General features: G+C 38.2%; 4 protein-coding genes across 4 annotated transcripts; all 4 read left to right on the top strand.

Annotated features, from left to right (window-relative positions):
* The first annotated feature begins 7,536 nt into the window (after positions 1-7,536).
* Positions 7,537-8,690, top strand: LOC107744044 (claudin-4-like). The gene has a single exon (XM_016557514.1). The coding sequence runs from the start codon at positions 7,595-7,597 to the stop codon at positions 8,336-8,338; it is 744 nt and encodes a 247-aa protein (XP_016413000.1). The 5' UTR covers positions 7,537-7,594; the 3' UTR covers positions 8,339-8,690.
* A 1,064-nt stretch (positions 8,691-9,754) lies between these two features.
* LOC107744043 (claudin-4-like) lies at positions 9,755-11,103 on the top strand. Its single transcript, XM_016557512.1, has one exon. The coding sequence runs from the start codon at positions 9,809-9,811 to the stop codon at positions 10,436-10,438; it is 630 nt and encodes a 209-aa protein (XP_016412998.1). The 5' UTR covers positions 9,755-9,808; the 3' UTR covers positions 10,439-11,103.
* A 1,548-nt stretch (positions 11,104-12,651) lies between these two features.
* On the top strand, positions 12,652-13,344 carry LOC107744031 (claudin-4-like). The gene has a single exon (XM_016557500.1). It carries the CDS (start codon positions 12,652-12,654, stop codon positions 13,342-13,344), a length of 693 nt encoding a protein of 230 aa, XP_016412986.1.
* Positions 13,345-16,464: 3,120 nt separating this feature from the next.
* Positions 16,465-17,097, top strand: LOC107744042 (claudin-4-like). Its single transcript, XM_016557511.1, has one exon. It carries the CDS (start codon positions 16,465-16,467, stop codon positions 17,095-17,097), a length of 633 nt encoding a protein of 210 aa, XP_016412997.1.
* Positions 17,098-20,110: the final 3,013 nt, after the last annotated feature.

Genomic DNA, 20,110 nt, shown 5'->3' with positions numbered 1-20,110 from the left:
GAAGCGACTGATGTGAATGTCTTTGAAACATGTGGCATCAATCCTCGACATACAAAACACAACAATGGTAACACTCAACAAATAAAACCAACACTACAACATAAACCAACATTACTGCTAAAAGTGAACTAAAACAAGTTCAATAGCACAAACAAAACCAACAAGAATAATAAAAAAAACTCTTCAGCATGATCTAGTCATGCTGCATTGCATGCTGTGTGCCTTCAGAGTACATCTGCACTGTAGAAACACAGTATGATGCTGTTTGTTTAGAATAAATTTCTGAGAGTGCAGTTAGATAGAGAAGTGCTACTGTGAAATTACTGTCAAGTCAAGTCACCTTTATTTATATAGCGCTTTTAACAATACAGATTGTGTCAAAGCAATTTTACAGCATTAAATAGGAAAATAGGTTGTCAATCATGCAAAATGACAATAGTAAACACTCCATTTTCAGTTAAAGGCAGTTCCTCACTGGAGATCTGTCTCTGGGGCTCATCTAGCTGTCTTGATCTCCGCTGACATTCAGGGCTGTCGAGGTCATCTCTAGGTGCTGATCCACCATCTGGGCTGGATACTTACTGGATCCGGGTGATTGCATTGACCATCTGATCTGGATACAGACTGGATCTGGTGGCTACGGTGACCTCGGAATAAGAAGAAACAGAGTAAAATTAGTGTAGATGCCATTCTTCTAACGATGTAGCAAGTACATCAGGTGTTATGAGAACTGTTCCCTGTTCCGGTTGTCCTAATTAATGCAGTCTAAAAATCCTTTAATGGATTTTAATTTTAGAAATGTGTTAGTGTGTTATGTGTAAGCCAGATTAAAGAGATGGGTCTTTAATTTAGATTTAATCTGACAGAGTGTGTCTACCTCCTGAACAATGTTAGTTAGGTTATTCCAGAGTTTGGGCGATAAATACGAAAAGGATCTGCCGCCTGCAGTTGATTTTGATATTCTAGGTTTTATCAAATTGCCAGAGTTTTGAGAATGCAGCGGATGTGGAGGACAATAATGCAATAAGAACTCGTTCAAATACTGAGGTGCTAAACCATTCAGGGCTTTATAAGCAAGATTTTAAAATCTATACAATGTTTAATAGGGAGCCAGTGCAGTGTTGACAGAACCGGGCTAATATGGTCATACATCCTGATTCTAATAAGAACTCTAGCTGCTGCATTTTGGACCAGCTGGAGTTTGTTTATTAAGCGTGCAAAACAACCACCCAATAAAACATTACAATAATCTAACCTTGAGGTCATGAACGCATGAATTAACATTTCTGCATTTGACATTGAGAGCATAGGTCGTAATTTAGATAGATTTTTGAGATGGAAAAATGCAATTTTACAAATGGTAGAAACTTGGCTTTCAAAGGAAAGATTGCTATCAAATAGCACACCTAGGTTCCTAACTGATGACGAAGAATTGACAGAGCAGCCATCAAGTGTTAGACAGTGTTCTAAGTTATTACATGCAGAGGTTTTAGATCCGATAATTAACACCTCTGTTTTTTCAGAATTTAGCGGCAAGAAATTACTCGTCATCCAGTTTTTTATATCGACTATGCATTCCGCTAGTTTTTCAAATTGGTATGTTTCGCCGGGCTGCGAAGAAATATAGAGCTGAGTATCATCAGCATAACAGTGAAAGCTAACACCGTGTTTCCTGATGATATCTCCCAAGGGTAACATGTAAAGCGTGAAGAGTAATGGCCCTAGTACTGAGCCTTGAGGTACTCCATACTGTACTTGTGATCGATATGATACCTCTTCATTCACTGCTACGAATTGATGGCGGTCAGATAAGTAAGATTTGAACCATGCTAATGCACTTCCACTAATGCCAACAAAGTTTTCTAGTCTATTCAAAAGAATGTTGTGGTCAATAGTGTCGAACGCAGTGCTAAGATCCAGTAGCACTAATAGAGAGATACAACCACGATTCGATGATAAGAGCAGTTCATTTGAAACTCTAATGAGAGCAATCTCAGTACTATGATACAGTCTAAATCCTGACTGGAAATCCTCACAGATACCATTTTTCTCTAAGAAGGAATATAATTGTGAGGATACTACCTTTTCTAGTATCTTAGACAGAAAAGGGAGATTCGAGATCGGTCTGTAATTAACTACAGGTGTGGGGTCAAGTTGTGGTTTTTTGATGAGAGGCTTAATAACAGCCAGTTTGAACGTTTTTGGGACATATCCTAATGACAATGATGAATTAATAATAGTCAGAAGAGGATCTATGACTTCTGGAAGCACCTCTTTTAGGAGCTTAGATGGAATAGGGTCTAACATACAGGTTTTTGGTTTAGATGATTTAACAAGTTTATACAATTCTTCCTCTCCTATAGTAGAGAATGAGTGGAATTGTTCCTCAGGGGATCTATAGCACACTATCTGTTGCAATATTGTAGCTGACGGCTGCATGGTTACAATTTTATCTCTAATAGTATCGATTTTGGAAGTAACGTAGTTCATAAAGTCATTACTGCTGTGCTGTTGGGAAATGTCAACACCTGTAGCAGCAGAGCAGGCCTGCAATTCCCGCCAAGCAATACGAAATACCTCTAGTTTTGTTTTCCTCCAGCTGCGCTCCATTTTCCGGGCTGCTCTCTTTAGGGTGCGAGTGTGCTCATTATACCACGGTGTCAGACTGTTTTCCTTAATCTTCCTTAAGCATAAAGGAGTAATCTAAAATGCTATAAAATAGAGAGTCCATAGTTTCTGTTACATCATCAAGTTGTTCTGAGGTATTGGATATGCTGAGGATTTGAGATAAATCAGGAAGATTACTTACAACGCAGTATTTTGTAGTAGAAGTGATGGTTCTACCATACTTGTAACAAGAATTAGAATTTACAGTTTTAGCTATATGAAGTTTGCACAAGACTAAATAATGATCTGAGATATCATCACTTGGCTGCATAATTTCAACACGATCAACATAATTTCCATGTGACAGTATTAAAATCTAGAGTATGATTTCGACAATGAGTAGGTCCTGACACGTGTTGTCTAACCCCAATAGAGTTCAGAATGTCTATGAATGCTGATCCCAATGCATCTTTTTCATTATCAACATGGATATTAAAATCACCAACAATTAAAACTTTATCTGCAGCCAGCACTAACTCGGATATAAAATCAGCAAATTCTTTAATAAAGTATGTATGGTGCCCTGGTGGCCTGTATAAAGTAGCCAGTACAAATATCACAGGGGATTTATCATTAACACTTGTTTCTCTGGATAATGTTATATGAAGCACCATTACTTCAAACGAGTTATACTTGAAGCCCACCCTCTGATAAATACTGAAAATATTGTTATAAATTGTAGCAACACCTCCCCCTTTACCTTTTACTTCTGTGAAAGTAATGCAATTATTAACCTGGAATATACTGTAATTTAACACAAAACATTTTTAACAGTGTACCAATCACAGAGAATCCCCCCGACAAAAAGAATACAACAGTTTATATAGCCAGTGTTGTGTGTAACGCATTACTGTAATTAAATTACTTATCCAATGAAAAAAGTAAAGTAAGGGATTACTGTTAATTTTTAGGTCATTTAATTAAAGTACTTGTTACATACTGTAAATAATTTCAACAGTTCTAAAATCAATATTGAATTTGAAATCAAAATTTATTGTCTAAAGTTAAAATTTTATGCAGCGTCTTTAACCCTCTGCACGCCGACGCGTTCACTTGCAGTTTTTCCTGATGACAGAGAAAAGAACCTAAAATACTCAGATACAGATAAGACTAAGACATCAATCGAATCCTTAAAGGGTCTACTTTTATTGTCTACACTGACTCATCACATAGATACCAAAAAAAAAAGATTCATCAACTTTTCATCGTTTTTGGAAGAGGACCTGCTATGAGGAATAAGTCGGGATTTACCCCAGAAGAACAGCGCAATCTGACGCAGCTTTATTCAGTGGAGGAGATCATTTCTGTAATGTATTCTTACTTACATTATTTAATGTGTTATTTTTACATAAACTTGTACGCATTTTACTAGGGGTTGGGGTTTTCCTAAACTATCTTGCCAAACTGAAATGTGTGAAAGCGAGTTATCTTGTCTATGAGACCGTTCTTAACTGGTTCAGGTCTTTCTGACTGCAGTCAATTTGTTTTTATGGGTGGCTATAGATCCAAGGTTGGTCCTGTTCATACAGGTGTCCCACAGGGGTCAGTATTGGGTCCCTTACTTTTTAGTATGTATATTTACCCACTTGGTCAACTACTAAGATCTCTTGACCTTAATTATCACTTCTATGCTGATGATACGCAGATTTATATTCATTCAAGACCAGGTCAACATGTGGACGTTGTGCATCTTTCTAACTGTATCACTGAGATCAGGAATTGGGTGTCTAATAGTTTTCTGACTTTAAATATCTCCAAAACGGATGTTATGCTCCTCGGCTCTCCCCATCAACTGCGAAATGCTGGTTCTCTTACTTTGTCTGTTGATGGTGTTGCCTTGGAGTTTCAAAGCAAACTAAAAAATCTTGGAGTCATCTTTGATGCTTCACTTCACTGTCACTTTTGTGCAGAATACAGTTAAGACATCCTTTTTTCACCTCAGAAATATAGCACGTTTACATCCTATGTTGTCCTTCTCAGTTGCTGAGAGGTTGATAAATTATTTTGTCTTTTCACGTGTTGACTATTGTAATGGTCTTCTCGCTGGAGTCTCTAAAATCAAGCATAGCGTTAGTTCAGACAGGCCACGTCAGTCAAGCTTGCATCAGCTGATAGTCAGCCGTTCCTGACGTGTACCAATCCAGTTTTGACACTTATCACAGCGGTCCATTTAAATTACCATTCTCCAGCTTCTCTTCTATCGCATCACTACTCACAAATCAACTCCCTCCTCCAACCCCAACTCCACCTAACTGAACCGGTAATCTAATCTGATTTTTTTTCTCTCTCTCTCTCTCTCTTCATATTATACAGTTCACTATATTGCAAGCATTCTCTATCATATATTTTGTATTTTCTACAACTCATGTAAATTGTGAATTGTAATTATGTATGCATATACTGGATCTGTTCTGTACCCCCGAAGGGTTTGACTTGCTGCTCTCCCTGCTCTCTGTCCAAGCATGGCTGCATGGACAGGCATGGGGAGTTTTGCCCAGAACAGAACCATACCGCCAACACCAACTGTATGCCAGGCACGTGCACACATAGACATCAAAGGGGGCTTGAGCACCTGCCCTTTTGCTTCCTAAAGAGAAAGTGCCCTTTTTCTGGGGAGTTTTTTTTGTTTGTTTGTTTTTTAATGAATTAATTTATGTGTATATGTTTGTGTATGCGTGTTTCTGTTTGCGCACAGCTTTCCTTGTCAAACAAATAAAAACTCAGAATATCAGGTCAGGTTGGGAAATGTTGAGACTGTCGAGTTCCGATGCCTTTCTCCCCTCCGCGTCTCAGCGCAAGCATGCATGGCGCACAGCACAGCAGTGTAGCAGTGTTTCCCAAACTTGCCGCGGCAGTTTTGATGAGGAAAAAATCCCATGGCACACCAGTCAAGAGTTGGTATTTTGGCTTTATTTATGATCAGAAACCTTTTCTGAAATCCATGCTCAAATAGAGTTAAGGAGGTTTTTGACCAGCGAATGACAGAGTTAGCCTATGTGTTTTGTCTGTCATTTGAATGGCTGCATCTGAAGCAGTAAATTAATCGCATTACGTTTCCATCAATTTACATGTCATAAAGTTTATTGTAGCTATAAGGGCACTCCGTTTTTCTTGTTGTTTAATATATTTGGCCAAAATCTCCTGATATAAAAGATGAACTGCTATGCGCAGGATATTTAAACATTTAGGATAACATTTAGGATATTTCAACATTAGCCTTTATAGACAGTGTTTCTTGAGTAAAGAAAACACTGTTCTTTATTTACCCTTGCATTGCAAAGAAGTAGACGTCTGTCTTCAAACTGCTAGTCGCGGCACTTCATTCTGAATGGAGGCGGGGTGGAGTTATGAGGTTTGACTGACAATTTGAGGATCCAATGGCATTCGAGGTTTAGCCACAAGCTCTTTTGATTGCATTTCATTGGTTAAATATTTGTAAAACCCTCAAACAGAAAAAAAAAAGATTACCAATAGCACTGATTTAAAATAATAATAACGAAATATAATAGCGATAGAAAGTTTTTGATAATTTTCCATGGCACATCAGTCAACCGGCACAGTGGTTGGGAAACACTGGTGTAGCACACATTCATCAGCACATCACAGACAGGCAGAGAGCCACAGAAATGAAGCTCTCCCTCCCTCCGTTTCCAGTTGTGTTTGTATTGATTTTAAAATCCTTATGCTAACATACAAGACTTTGCATGATCTGGCTCCTCATTACTTGACTGACCTTTTAATGCCTTACACACCATGTCGTAATCTGCGTTCCTCTCAGAGTGTTACTTTAACACTCAGTAGATTGGGACAATATGTACTCTGAGCAGAGTTGATTTAACTCTGGGGATTTTGCTGTGTATTATCTTTCTGTTGATCTCCAGTGTTTCCTTGTGGATTTAAATAAAGACTGTTTACTTTGTACGCATGCGCTACACTACAACCACCGTCAGCATTACAACTGTGATGTAAGGTATTAATTAAAGCATATTAATCCAATATTATTTCAAATACATAAATAAATAAATAAATAAGACACATGGTTTAAATGTTATGGCAAAATCTGATCCCTAGTAATCAAAACATCAGAATTTTTGTCTCTTGGCTCAGTGCAACTACTTAGCATATGACCATTAGCCCAATTAATATACAGGATGTTTATGTGACATGTTCCACATTCACTGGAATTTCTATGTCATTACTCAACAGTTGCAACTGCTTATTATTACTGAGATTCTAATTCCAGTGATGAAAACTCAAGGCATGTTGTGTAATGATTAATGGGCCCATAAATACTCTGAATGTTCTTTGAAGGCACTTAAAAGACGTCTTGCACTATAATATTCTAACCTAAAATAAAGCCTAAACATTCTAAAAACTCACTGTTATCTTGACTATGAAACATCTTGAGCTCAAGATATGTCTAAGCAATTAAGCAATTTTTTTTAAATGTACTTAATTTCTGCTACTGCATCTGGTAACATAAATCAAATGTACTGAATAATGTATAATTTTTACAGTATTTCACCTCTTTAAAATTTCGATTTAATTTTATATCTTGTTAAACACCAGTGTTCATTAACTTTAAACCCGTTTCCACTCATCTGAGAGAATGTTCAAATCTTTGTTCACAAGGATGAAGTCAATGACATTATCTTTGACACAGTTAAGAAAGACAAGACAGCAGTTTCATGCAGCCAAAACCATATCTGAATGTGTCTTCATGGAAAGCACTGAGCAAGCAGCATATCTGAAGAATCTTTCTTTGGATTCTTGTTCAGCAGGATTAACCAAACAGATATGCAAAACTCCTCCCAGTGCCTGTGTCTAAATCAAACAGGCCATCACTTCCTGCTTGTTTCTCAGACACCTATGGGTTAAGACCAGACCAGCAGCTGCGTTTGAGTTTGACAACACCAGCAGCTTCAACATGGGGAGGATTGCTAAAGAGGTTTCCGGCCAGATCCTGTGCTTCATTGGTTTTGTTGGCATATGTGTCTGCTGTGGCATTCCCATGTGGCGCGTCACTTCGTACATCGGTGCCAACATCGTCACGGGCCAGATCGTCTGGGACGGCTTGTGGATGAACTGTGTGATGCAGAGCACTGGACAGATGCAATGTAAAGTCCAAGACTCAATCATGCGACTGACCCAGGACTTGCAAGCGGCACGTGCACTGACCGTCATCGCAATAGTGATCGGCTTCATTGGAATGCTACTGACGTTTGTGGGAGGCCAGTGCAGCAGCTGTCTGAAGAAAGAGTCCTCCATGGCCAAAGTGCTGATCCTGGGAGGCATCCTGTGTATTGTAGCTGGTGTCATCTGTCTTATTCCAGTCTGCTGGTCCTCAGCATACACCATCTCAGATTTCCAGAGCGTTCTCACAATCGAGACCCAAAAGAGGGAGCTTGGGGCATCCATATACATTGGCTGGGGCGCCTCAGGGTTTCTTCTGTTTGGAGGAATCATTCTGTGTACTTCCTGCCCACCAAGTGAAGATATGTATCCAAAATACCCAGGCATGTACCCCTACCAAGGACCTATGTATGGGCCTCCTGGATCTTATTTGCCTGCCAAAACATACGCACCGAGTGCTGTATATACTGGAGCCTATGTTCCTAACAAACCATATCCACCCCCAACTTACTCACCTGTTCCAGGACAATATCTTTAGCTAATGAACAATAATTTTAACTGACACTTTCTGAAACATTTTTTTATTAAATCTCTACTTATTTCAGTGTTTGGTTAAATAAAATGTATGTATAATAAATGTATGTATGACTTGCTTGGAGTGTCTTATTCTTTGCTAGCCTTTGAATGAAGATGGATTGGAAAATCTTGTTTGTCCTCTTTCTCCTCTCATTCAAGTTATACTGGTAGAGATGATGTAATGCTAATGAACTCTGTATATATGTATGTTTCAACAGAGTAGGTGACCTTTGCAAGTACTGTTGTGTTGTTCACTTTTGCAAATCATGCCTTTTCTGATGTTTTTTTTTTCAAAAGAATGTGTAACTTTGCTTCTCCACTGGTGAATAGTTTTCACAATATGTATAGCTTTGGATCTTTACATTGTCTTGTCAATAAATATATTTCTTGATAAATGTATGTATAATAAATGTATGTATGACTTGCTTGGAGTGTCTTATTCTTTGCTAGCCTTTGAATGAAGATGGATTGGAAAATCTTGTTTGTCCTCTTTCTCCTCTCATTCAAGTTATACTGGTAGAGATGATGTAATGCTAATGAACTCTGTATATATGTATGTTTCAACAGAGTAGGTGACCTTTGCAAGTACTGTTGTGTTGTTCACTTTTGCAAATCATGCCTTTTCTGATGTTTTTTTTTTCAAAAGAATGTGTAACTTTGCTTCTCCACTGGTGAATAGTTTGACAATATGTATAGCTTTGGATCTTTACATTGTCTTGTCAATAAATATATTTCTTGATTATTATAAATGATCTCAGAGTTTCATTTATACATTTATTCTTCATTATCTAAAACTATTGCATTAATCCTTTATCGCCCAGCTGTCAAATGGACAAAAACGTGATTAAAACGGCCATTTAATTTTAAAGAAAAGTGTTGATGCAATTGTATTGTAAATTTTACTTGGAAAGCACAGTGAATTCTGCCTGGATATAAACAGGAAACAAATTCAATCCAATGGCAATGTAGCATTGGTTTATGTTTTAATTACAGTAGTAGAAAAATAAAGTCATGTATATTCAAGAAGCATTTAATTCATCCTGCCATCAATGGTGTATGGATGGCTTATATTTTTTTAGCCTTATTTTTAGCTTCATATTTTTGTTTTGAGGCTCAACAAGTTTGTGTATGATATCAACTAAATCCTTTCGGTTAATGACTTGGTCCCTTTGTATTTATGTGACACTTTATTGTTCAGTTCCTCGTTGATGCGCATCTCACCGAAACTAGCCGCTGTATCGTCATTCCCTGCTGGGGAATCTGGTCAGGCTTGAAAATTCACCTTAACCTGGTTTCAGGCCGATCCGACTTCGACTCCTCCCTTCTGAGACAATCTTAAAACTCTGAAGGCTAGGAACAGAAGTCATTACTACGATTAACAGAGGAGCAAACACTTATTTCTAAGCCAACGAAGCCGAGCAAACGAGTGAAAATGGTGTCTATGTGTCGACAGATCCTAGGCCTGTCTCTGGCCATTATTGGTTTCTTGGGAGCGATTATTGTTTGCGCCCTTCCCATGTGGAAGATGTCTGCGTTCATTGGAGCCAACATCGTGACAGCACAGATCATCTGGGAGGGCTTGTGGATGAACTGTGTGGTCCAGAGCACAGGGCAGATGCAGTGCAAAATCTACGACTCGCTCTTGGCTTTACCTCAGGACTTGCAGGCTGCTCGGGCGCTTGTGATCATCGCCATCATTATCTGCATCTTTGGGCTCGTCCTGGGGATTGCCGGTGGAAAATGCACAAACTTTGTTGAGAGGGAAGACAGCAAGACAAAGGTGGCTATCGCCAGTGGTGTGATCTTCATCATCGCCGGAGTGTTGGTCCTGGTCCCCGTCTGCTGGTCAACTAACACCATCGTCAGGGATTTCTACAATCCCATTCTCACAGATGCCCAAAGAAGGGAGCTCGGGCCTTCCATCTATATCGGATTCGGTGCGGCTGCGCTGCTGATCCTGGGAGGAGGTATTCTGTGCAGCTCCTGCCCGCCTAAAGAGGACAACTACAACATCAAGTACTCTCAGCCACGGTCCACTGCCACCAGCAGAGCCTACGTCTGAAGGAGATCAAACACACAAAGACTTTTTTCTTACAAAGACCCTTTTTTCGTAAAACCTTTTTATTCCCATCTGTGAATTCTTTCCCAAGGAGAAACGAAGGAAGGACAGTGTCTGATATGGCATAGTTTATCTACTGAGATTTTGTGCTGTGATTCTACAGATCACTGAAAGAGAAAGTGTGCATTTATAATTTGATGAGAGGAATCTAACTCGGGGAATACAATTTTCTAAAATGTTAACTGTGTTTTTCAGAAACCAGATGGTCTTGTAATATATGTTTAATATGACAATATGAATAGTTCCATTAATCATTATAGATAACTGACTGTTAATAAATTACAATGGCAATGGTTTTATAAAATGTGCATTAACCTTCTACATTTTTTCAAACATAAATTAGCATTTTTTGCACAAAGATGTCTTGATCAGTAAATTTGTCTTACTGTTTGTTTATTAAAAGAAATGTTTGTGTAAAACAATTTATTGATACTGCTTTGACATCATTTCATAATAATAGTGTGAAAATACTGAATATTCTCACATCAAAGAAACCTCTGATGGTGACTAAAATGTTGACAATATTAACAGAGATGTTGGCAAAGACCTGTAAAACCAGTTTTTAGCAATGCTGTCTATATTTTGCTGTAAAAACTAATAAACAACTATAATACATGTTTAGTCTGTCTCCACTTCATTCAGAGAAATTTAGACAAAATTAGACCCACTAAGAAAAATAAAACATTGTTTCTTTAGTAATATTTATTCAGTAATATTTAGTCCTAATCAGACACTGAAACAGTGCAATGATTAGAATTGTATTTTGGAAAACTATTATTTGACGGCAATAATATAGCTATGTTAACACTTTAGCATATGGTTGGTTTTGTTATTATGAGGTTGAATTGTAGGAGGAGAGGAGAAGGAGGAAGGAGAAACAGATTTTTTTTAAAGCTGCACCCACATATACAAATTCTTTCCGCACTTTTCAGGGAAGGCAATGGCCATGTTTATAGTATGCATAAGAATATTATGTTATTAATCAGAATTTGGTCAAATTCTGATTATGTGTTTGTGTCTTTACTATATGATGGGCCATAAAGTTATAAACAGTTGAATGCATTGCTAATGGGCCTCTTTGAAATATCTATGCCTGGGGCATGCCAAAAACACAATCCATCCCTGAGATTCATATGCATACATTTCAGCAAATTAGCACATTTTTAAGAAAAAAAAAAAAAAAGGTTTGCACAGAATTTAATTATTTCACAGAAGCAGGACGTTTGAACATTTTTAATATTTCAATGAAAAACACTGAATCTCTATTCCAACCAAAACACTCTGAAGTTGTTTTGCTGAAACTTAGGTTTCAGGTCCTCCCAAACCGGTTCGTCAAGATGTCAGTGGTGATACTAGCAAAGGCGTTTGTCTGGATGTTAACAATAGGATGTGGGTCACGTACTTTTGTAAAACATTTATATCTTAACATAAAATGCTGTACTTCACATGAACCTGGATAAATATAGCAGCACTGAATTCAACCTGTAGAAAGCTTTCAGTATGTTTCTAAACAAGTTTATTTAAAGGAATATTTCACCCAAAAATGAAAATTCTGTCATTAATTACTCACTCTCATGTCGTTTCAAACCTGTAAGACCTCCGTTCATCTTCGGAACACAAATTAAGATATTATCAGCTGGACGTAAACAGCGTATGCTGTTCTGTGTCAGCTACGTCACGCGGATAAGCTGTTTTCGTTCAGATCAAATCACAACCAAGTAGGAAACAGATCCGGTGTGACGCAGCTGACACAGAACAGCATACGCTGTTTACTTCCAGCTGATACTCTCCAAAATGGCGCTACAGGGTGACAATTCTTGAATAAAGTCTTTTTTTTTTCTTTTGTGCACAAAAAGTATTCTCGTAGCTTCGTATAATTGCGGATGAACCACTGATGTCACATGGATTATTTTACAGATCTCCTTACGTTTCTGGACTTGGAAACGTGTATTCCTCCCTTTAGAAAGTGACAAAGGACCGTAAACCGATCTCTCGTATATTTAAAACCCCTTTATTGTCTCAAACACACAGAATCTCACACAGCTGCTTTGCCTCAGTTTGTGCATATTCTCACTTGGGAATAGCATGCGTTTTTCTGAATCCAGTGCGTTTACCTCCTACAGACAGATTTAGCTTTTGGAAAGACTGATATTGAGATGGCATCTGTGGGCATGCAGTTACTGGGTTGCATCCTGGCCCTGTTCGGCTGGATTGGAGTGATAATTGTGTGCGCCCTACCCATGTGGAGAGTAACAGCCTTCATTGGCACCAACATTGTGACCTCTCAGATCTTCTGGGAGGGGATCTGGATGAGCTGTGTGGTGGAGAGCACAGGACAGATGCAGTGTAAGGTCTACGACTCCATGCTGGCGCTGAGCCCCGATCTGAAGACTGCTCGCGTCCTGATGGTGTTTTCCATCGTGGTGGGCATCGCTGGGATTCTCGTGGCGCTCGTCTCAGGGAAATGCACCGACTTCATAGCTGAAGAACAAGGAAAAGTGAAAGCATCCATTGTTTCTGGGCTGGTTCTGATGGTCTCTGGAGTTTTGTGTCTTATCACTGTGTCCTGGACTGCTGTCATTATAGTAAACGACTTCTACAATCCCCTGTTACTGGATGCTCAGCGCAGGGAGCTGGGGGCTTCGCTGTACCTCGGCTGGGCCGCAGGGCTCCTCCTGGTGCTGGGAGGGGGGCTGCTTTGCAGTTCTTGTCCACCAAAAGAGAACTGCTCAACATCTGTCATATACAATCCTGTAAAGATGTCAAAGCCATCCAGTGGGGTCGACACTGTTCTCAGCCACACAGCGCCAGTATCACGCTCTACAACTCCTCCCAAGACCTACATCTAGACCACCTGACACCATTTGAAACGATCTGAAAGATAATTTTGTGATGTGTTTTGAAATGACAGAATAGTGCAGGAGAAATTCTTGCAGCACTTTTGAACATTTTGAATTCTCTCAAGTGCAAAAGCACTTGTTTTTCAGTAATAATGTGGGGTTTTATGTGAGTTAAACATGCCCAAACAGCAAAAAATAAAAAAAATTAAAATACATTTTTAAATATATGTTAAATATACTGTATGTTGTAAACAATGAAGTTAAATTACATATATTTTTGAAATTTAAAATATGTTTAGTTTCAACCTTCATATACCAAATTATATTTTAAAATGTATTTCAGGTGCAGGAAAATACTTTTCCAATCTTGCAGTGGCCGACATTTAGTCTAAATGCAAATGTGGACGGAATAGCCTACTAGAGATCAAATCTAGAATTATACTGATTCATTAATGATTAATTTTTTTTTTTATAAATTTTTTCAAATATATGTACACACATGTTATAGACAACAAATAAAGTTTTTGTTCAAATGTGTATTTTCTGGATTGAAAATAATTTCTTAACTGCCTTTAAAAAAATCTATACTTTAAAATAGTTTTTCAAAAAAATTGGCAAAAATATATCGGTAGAAAATATATTTACGTAAATATATTATGAAACATATTTTTTTAGCAAATTTTTATTTTTTTGTTATTTATTTATTTATTTATTTATGGGTATTTCCTAGCATATGGTTGCTTTTGACTTGTGAGACTGAATTTACAGCCAAAAAATAAACTTATGCTGCTTAGTGGTGAAAGAGAACCCAGTGGTGGACGGAAATCATTTTTTAATATTTGCCAGCAAGATAAAAAAAATAAATAAAATCTTCTAATTAACATTCTTTCAGCTCTTCTAGGTAACGCAGTGGCCATGTTTACATGCAGAAGAACATGTCATTAATCAGAATTTGGTTCAAGATTATGCATATTTATGGAAACACATTTTTAGCAAACACATTTCTAGGCCATATTTTGTATATTTTAATACATACATTCACTGATTCGTTCATTTATTTATTTTCATTTTTTATCCTGTATGGGTGTTTCCTAGCATATGGCTGGTTTTGTTTTTGTGAGATTGAATTTACTGCCAAAAAATAAGCGTATGCTGCTCAGTGATGGGCCATACATAAGTAGCTGCTGTGGAATGTTTTGCTGATGGGCCGTTTTAAGACATTTTATGTAAGTTTTATATGAATGAAACATGCTTCCTAAATCGTTGTTGGTGTTTCTATTTTATTTCACTTCATTTTATTGATATTTGTTTTTATTTTTATTATTCTGATGACACCATGACGTGTATTTCACCTGTATTGCGTGTTTCTTCTTCTTTCTGTACAAAGAGTTATAAGCATGAATGGGTAATGTGACACAAGTGCTTCTTTCTCTGTCTGACTCATTTGAATTCATAATTAATATAAACAAACTGAAACCCAGTTCTCCCACCTAGCCTTCCTCACAGGCTCATATTACACAGTTCTCAGGCTTATACACACAAACAACCTGGCCTTGCTTACAATGAAAGCCTCATTTGTTACATTTCTTATTTTCCCTCCGCAACAGTCCCAAGTCACAGGGTTATTTCTGGTCAACACTTCAAGGAAATGTCATGTATTCTTTTAAGGAAAGCACATACAAATGCTTTTATGTCGGAGCACATGCATTGCATTCTTAGAGATGTAAACACGTGATGTCAAAGACAGAAATAAAAGCATGACAAGCACCTCTCCAGCTCTCTGTTGAGAAATCTGCTCCTCAGTCAGTATCGGTTTCATTCACGCTCCAAACACAAATTCTAATTAAACGTCACCTGTAGTTTGATATACTGCCCCCTAACGAGAGAAAGCCCTTGTGAGACTGAATTTACAGCCAAAAAATAAACTTATGCTGCTTAGTGGTGAAAGAGAACCCAGTGGTGGACGGAAATCATTTTTTAATATTTGCCAGCAAGATAAAAAAAATAAATAAAATCTTCTAATTAACATTCTTTCAGCTCTTCTAGGTAACGCAGTGGCCATGTTTACATGCAGAAGAACATGTCATTAATCAGAATTTGGTTCAAGATTATGCATCTGTGTCACTACATGATGGGCCATACAGGCATAAACAGTTGCTGTGGAGAATGTTTTGCTAATGAGCCCTTTTTGAGACATTTTATTTGAATTGTATGTGAATTAAACATGTTTCCTACATTTTTGGTGTTTTTCTATTTTATTAGGATTTATTTTTTATTATTTTGCTTTACTGCGTTCACTCTCATTCCATTTTCTGTGTGTGGGGGATTGGAACACACAGTACACAACACTAGGAAAACCTGCTGTTCAGGAAAACCTACTGATAGCATTAGTCAGTCGAACAAACCACGTGCACGCTGAGAACAAGATGATGCATAACTATTTTTTTTAATCAATTTCTGTTAGACTACAGCTAGATAATATAATAGCTAATATACAGCTATTTTTAGTTAATATGTAGTTAATATACAGCTATGTTTTGTTAATATATAGTTAATATAAACAGAGTTAAGGAGTTTCAGTTAAACTGAGAACCAGTTCTCCCGCCTAGCCTTCCTTACAAGGCTCATGTTACACAGTTCTCAGGCTTATACACACAAACAACCTGGCCTTGCTTACAATGAAAGCCTCATTTGTTACATTTCTTATTTTCCCTCCGCAACAGTCCCAAGTCACAGGGTTATTTCTGGTCAACACTTCAAGGAAATGTCATGTATTCTTTTAAGGAAAGCACATACAAATGCTTTTATGTCGGAGCACATGCATTGCATTCTTAGAGATGTAAACACGTGATGTCAAAGACAGAAATAAAAGCATGACAAGCACCTCTCCAGCTCTCTGTTGAGAAATCTGCTCCTCAGTCAGTATCGGTTTCATTCACGCTCCAAACACAAATTCTAATTAAACGTCACCTGTAGTTTGATATACTGCCCCCTAACGAGAGAAAGCCATTCAAATGCTAGTGCTGCAACTAAATCACATCTGTTTCATTATTTAAAACATTGTTTCTCAGAAATAAATCAAGAATTTTCTAATGGTTGTCTCTGTTTTCTATCGTCTCCAGCCCCTCCATGGCTCTGCAGGTCTTGGGAATCATTCTTTCAATGATGGGCTTTGCAGGAACCATCATCATCTGCGCTCTGCCCATGTGGAAGGTGACGGCCTTCATCGGCACGAACATTGTGGTGGCTCAGGTCTTCTGGGAGGGCCTGTGGATGACGTGTGTGTACGAGCGCATCGGTCAGATGCAGTGTAAACTCTACGACGCGCTGCTGGATTTGGATCCTTCCCTGCAGGCGGCGCGTGGGCTAGTCGTGACCACCATGGCTTTGGCCTGCTTGGCTTTCCTCATCTTTCTGGTTGGGGCTGATTGCACGAACTGCCTCAGTAACCCACGAGCCAAAGCACGGATCGTGGTGGTCTCTGAGATCACCTTCATGCTTTCTGGACTGACCGCTGTGGTGCCCGAATCCTGGACGGCCGACTCCATCATCAGAGACTTTCATAATCCCATCGTGCATGAAGCGTTGAAGAGGGAGATGGGGGCGGCGCTCTATGTGGGCTGGGTCACGGCGGGCTTTCTGTTCGTCGGTGGGGCGGTTCTCTGCACCAGCTGCCCACCAGAGCGGCACAACTACTCACCGAGATACACCTTAACAAAGACTGACACTCACAGTGGCTATGCCATAAAGAACTATGTGTGATATACAGCACATGCCATTAAACGGACACGCTGATCAAGTGCAAAAGTGATATCATACAAGTGGTAAACAAGAAAAGATCATCTCAAAGAATATACTTGGCTTTTGAAGTTTCAGTGCTAAATAAGAAAAGTGGGATTTTTAAGTGATTATCAAAAAAAAAGAAGGAAGGCAAAAATGTGTGCTTGTGAGTTTTGTGTCCTCGTCTCTGTATATTTGTTCTTCTTTAAAAACATTTTTAAAAATACATTTAAAACATTAGATTATTCAGACTTAGATGACTTAAGTATAGGAATGTGTGTGTGTGTGTGTGGTTTCACATACTGTACAGTCAATGGAAAGTCCCCATTAAGATACAAAAACAAATGTGTTTTATACACAAAATAATGTTCTTTTTAGCAGCATCATATGACCTCTTTAAACCCTACAGCTTAGCCTAACTAGCCTATGTAAATCAATGTCAAGTACATAGAGTGCTGTTGTGAACCACACTACCTTGGTGAGTAGAGGACATGGACAACATTTGACATTTTGTCCAGCAATTATTGTGTTAATCAAGTTGTTTTAAAGTATATTATAAGAAGGAAAAAGAAAGAGGCATTGAAGATCAAACATTACATTTAAAAAAGATTACACATTGATTAAAGAGTTTATAAGCCGTGCAAATTGTCCACGTTCTGGGTACTTTTTTGTTAAAAGAAAGTGAAATTGTATTCAAATAATGTTTTAACTCTTCTAAAGAATACAAAACATAAATAAATAAACAAATAAAAAATAGGCTTACAGTTTGAAAGATGCATCTCCTGAAGCAACCCGATCTCATGAAAGTGCGTATAAATAGTACGCCAAATAAAAACTAAAACTCGTGGTATTGATACGCAAAAATGGACTTTGGCGTGTATATGCTACGCGATGGGTAGGCTGAGGACCCCCAGGCAAACACGGGAAGCCGGCCCCCTACATAGAAATGGGTGGAGGGAGCATTTCTTCGCTTCGTAGAGGGGCACACTTTTTATAATCTGACAAACAGACATTCACCAAAACAATAACAACCAGTATTAGCTATAACTTAAATAGCAAGTTCTATATTAAAACAGAACACCAAAACAATATCAGCCTAGAACAATTAACTACACATTTTATATGGTCATCAATGGGTAATAATTACTGCACAGATATTATTTAGTATATCTCATCAAAACATTAAATAAATATTATTAAGCTAAAATATAGTACATTTATTTAGTTGATAGGTTACACTTAAGGAGTTACCCAGTGAGTGTGACCCAAGTAAGGAATACCTCAGGGTTAAACTCAAGAAAAACGTATTAGTGTTATTTCTTTATCACTCCCCAGAATAAAATGCGTAGTAATCAATGCACACTCAATGCACATTATGCATTAATATTTACCAAATATAGTAAAACTATTATTCTTGTGTAGTCACTCTAAATAGTGTCATACCAAAAAAAGACTCAGAGCTCTAACTTGTATCATTTACTCTGAACAACTGTCTACACACACACAGGCCCAACAGCCAATCGACGTTCAACATGCGAATCAGCATACACGTGAGCTGATAATATTACACTAGAAGGCTACAGAACACTGAGAGCATACTGTACATCACTGGAAACTACAGAGCCGCCTTATTTTTGTTTTTATTTGGCGTACTATTTATACGCATTTTCATGAGACCCTGAAGAGAGCAGCCAGTGTGACGTCATAGTGGCGCGCGTTCTAAAGATCCGCGCCTTCGGCCTCATACAGCGGTGAGTTCTGTCTCGAGCTCAGTCAGTGTGTCTGTAACTGCAGGACGGAAAGGTAAGTTCAGTACCGACGGTCGAGTGAAGTTTCTTCGTGTAGCTTCATTCGGTGAGTCTGTGCTTAGGACTTCGCGGGTTGCGTACGCTAAACACAATTCCCACGAAGGACTTGACGTGTCTGCTGCTTCAGTTGTGCCGTGAAGCAGCATCCGGTTACCGGCACGGACTGGCACCCGGTTTGCACGCTTAGACTGGGTGTAAGGCTGACTCTGAGGACCCCCAGGCAAACACGGGAAGCCGGCCCCCTACATAGAAATGGGTGGAGGGAGCATTTCTTCGCTTCGTAGAGGGGCACACTTTTTATAATCTGACAAACAGACATTCACCAAAACAATAACAACCAGTATTAGCTATAACTTAAATAGCAAGTTCTATATTAAAACAGAACACCAAAACAATATCAGCCTAGAACAATTAACTACACATTTTATATGGTCATCAATGGGTAATAATTACTGCACAGATATTATTTAGTATATCTCATCAAAACATTAAATAAATATTATTAAGCTAAAATATAGTACATTTATTTAGTTGATAGGTTACACTTAAGGAGTTACCCAGTGAGTGTGACCCAAGTAAGGAATACCTCAGGGTTAAACTCAAGAAAAACGTATTAGTGTTATTTCTTTATCACTCCCCAGAATAAAATGCGTAGTAATCAATGCACACTCAATGCACATTATGCATTAATATTTACCAAATATAGTAAAACTATTATTCTTGTGTAGTCACTCTAAATAGTGTCATACCAAAAAAAGACTCAGAGCTCTAACTTGTATCATTTACTCTGAACAACTGAAACGCCACAAAGCTAAGTTCCAGTAGCCTACTCTATTGGTGGAGCATGATGATGAAGTCATGCGTTTGAGGCAGACAGAAACTACATACTTTGAATTCTTGATTGATAGGATGGGGAAATGAAGCCTCATAAAGCACTGAGATTTCCCCTGACTGTTCCGGGATAAAATTCTAAACTTTGACAGTGTCACTGGAAAATATATGAATGAATGATAATTAATTAATAATGTAAGTGTAAGAAATAAAGCAGCTAAAAGCCTGTGAAAAAAGTCGGATGATGCAGCCACCACACACTCCACGGATAGTTTCAATGTTATGAGCAGAAATAAAAGTGTGTTTCTCACTCTGATAAATTAATTTAAAGTGTTTTTTTTGTGTGTTAAAGTGTG

Source organism: Sinocyclocheilus rhinocerous, unplaced genomic scaffold, assembly GCF_001515625.1.
Source record: "Sinocyclocheilus rhinocerous isolate Xijiao unplaced genomic scaffold, SAMN03320098_v1.1 scaffold407, whole genome shotgun sequence".
In the NCBI taxonomy this organism is placed as follows: Eukaryota; Metazoa; Chordata; class Actinopteri; order Cypriniformes; family Cyprinidae; genus Sinocyclocheilus; species Sinocyclocheilus rhinocerous.
Note: the sequence above shows the minus strand (reverse complement) of the source record. Positions and strands in the feature narration are given on the sequence as shown.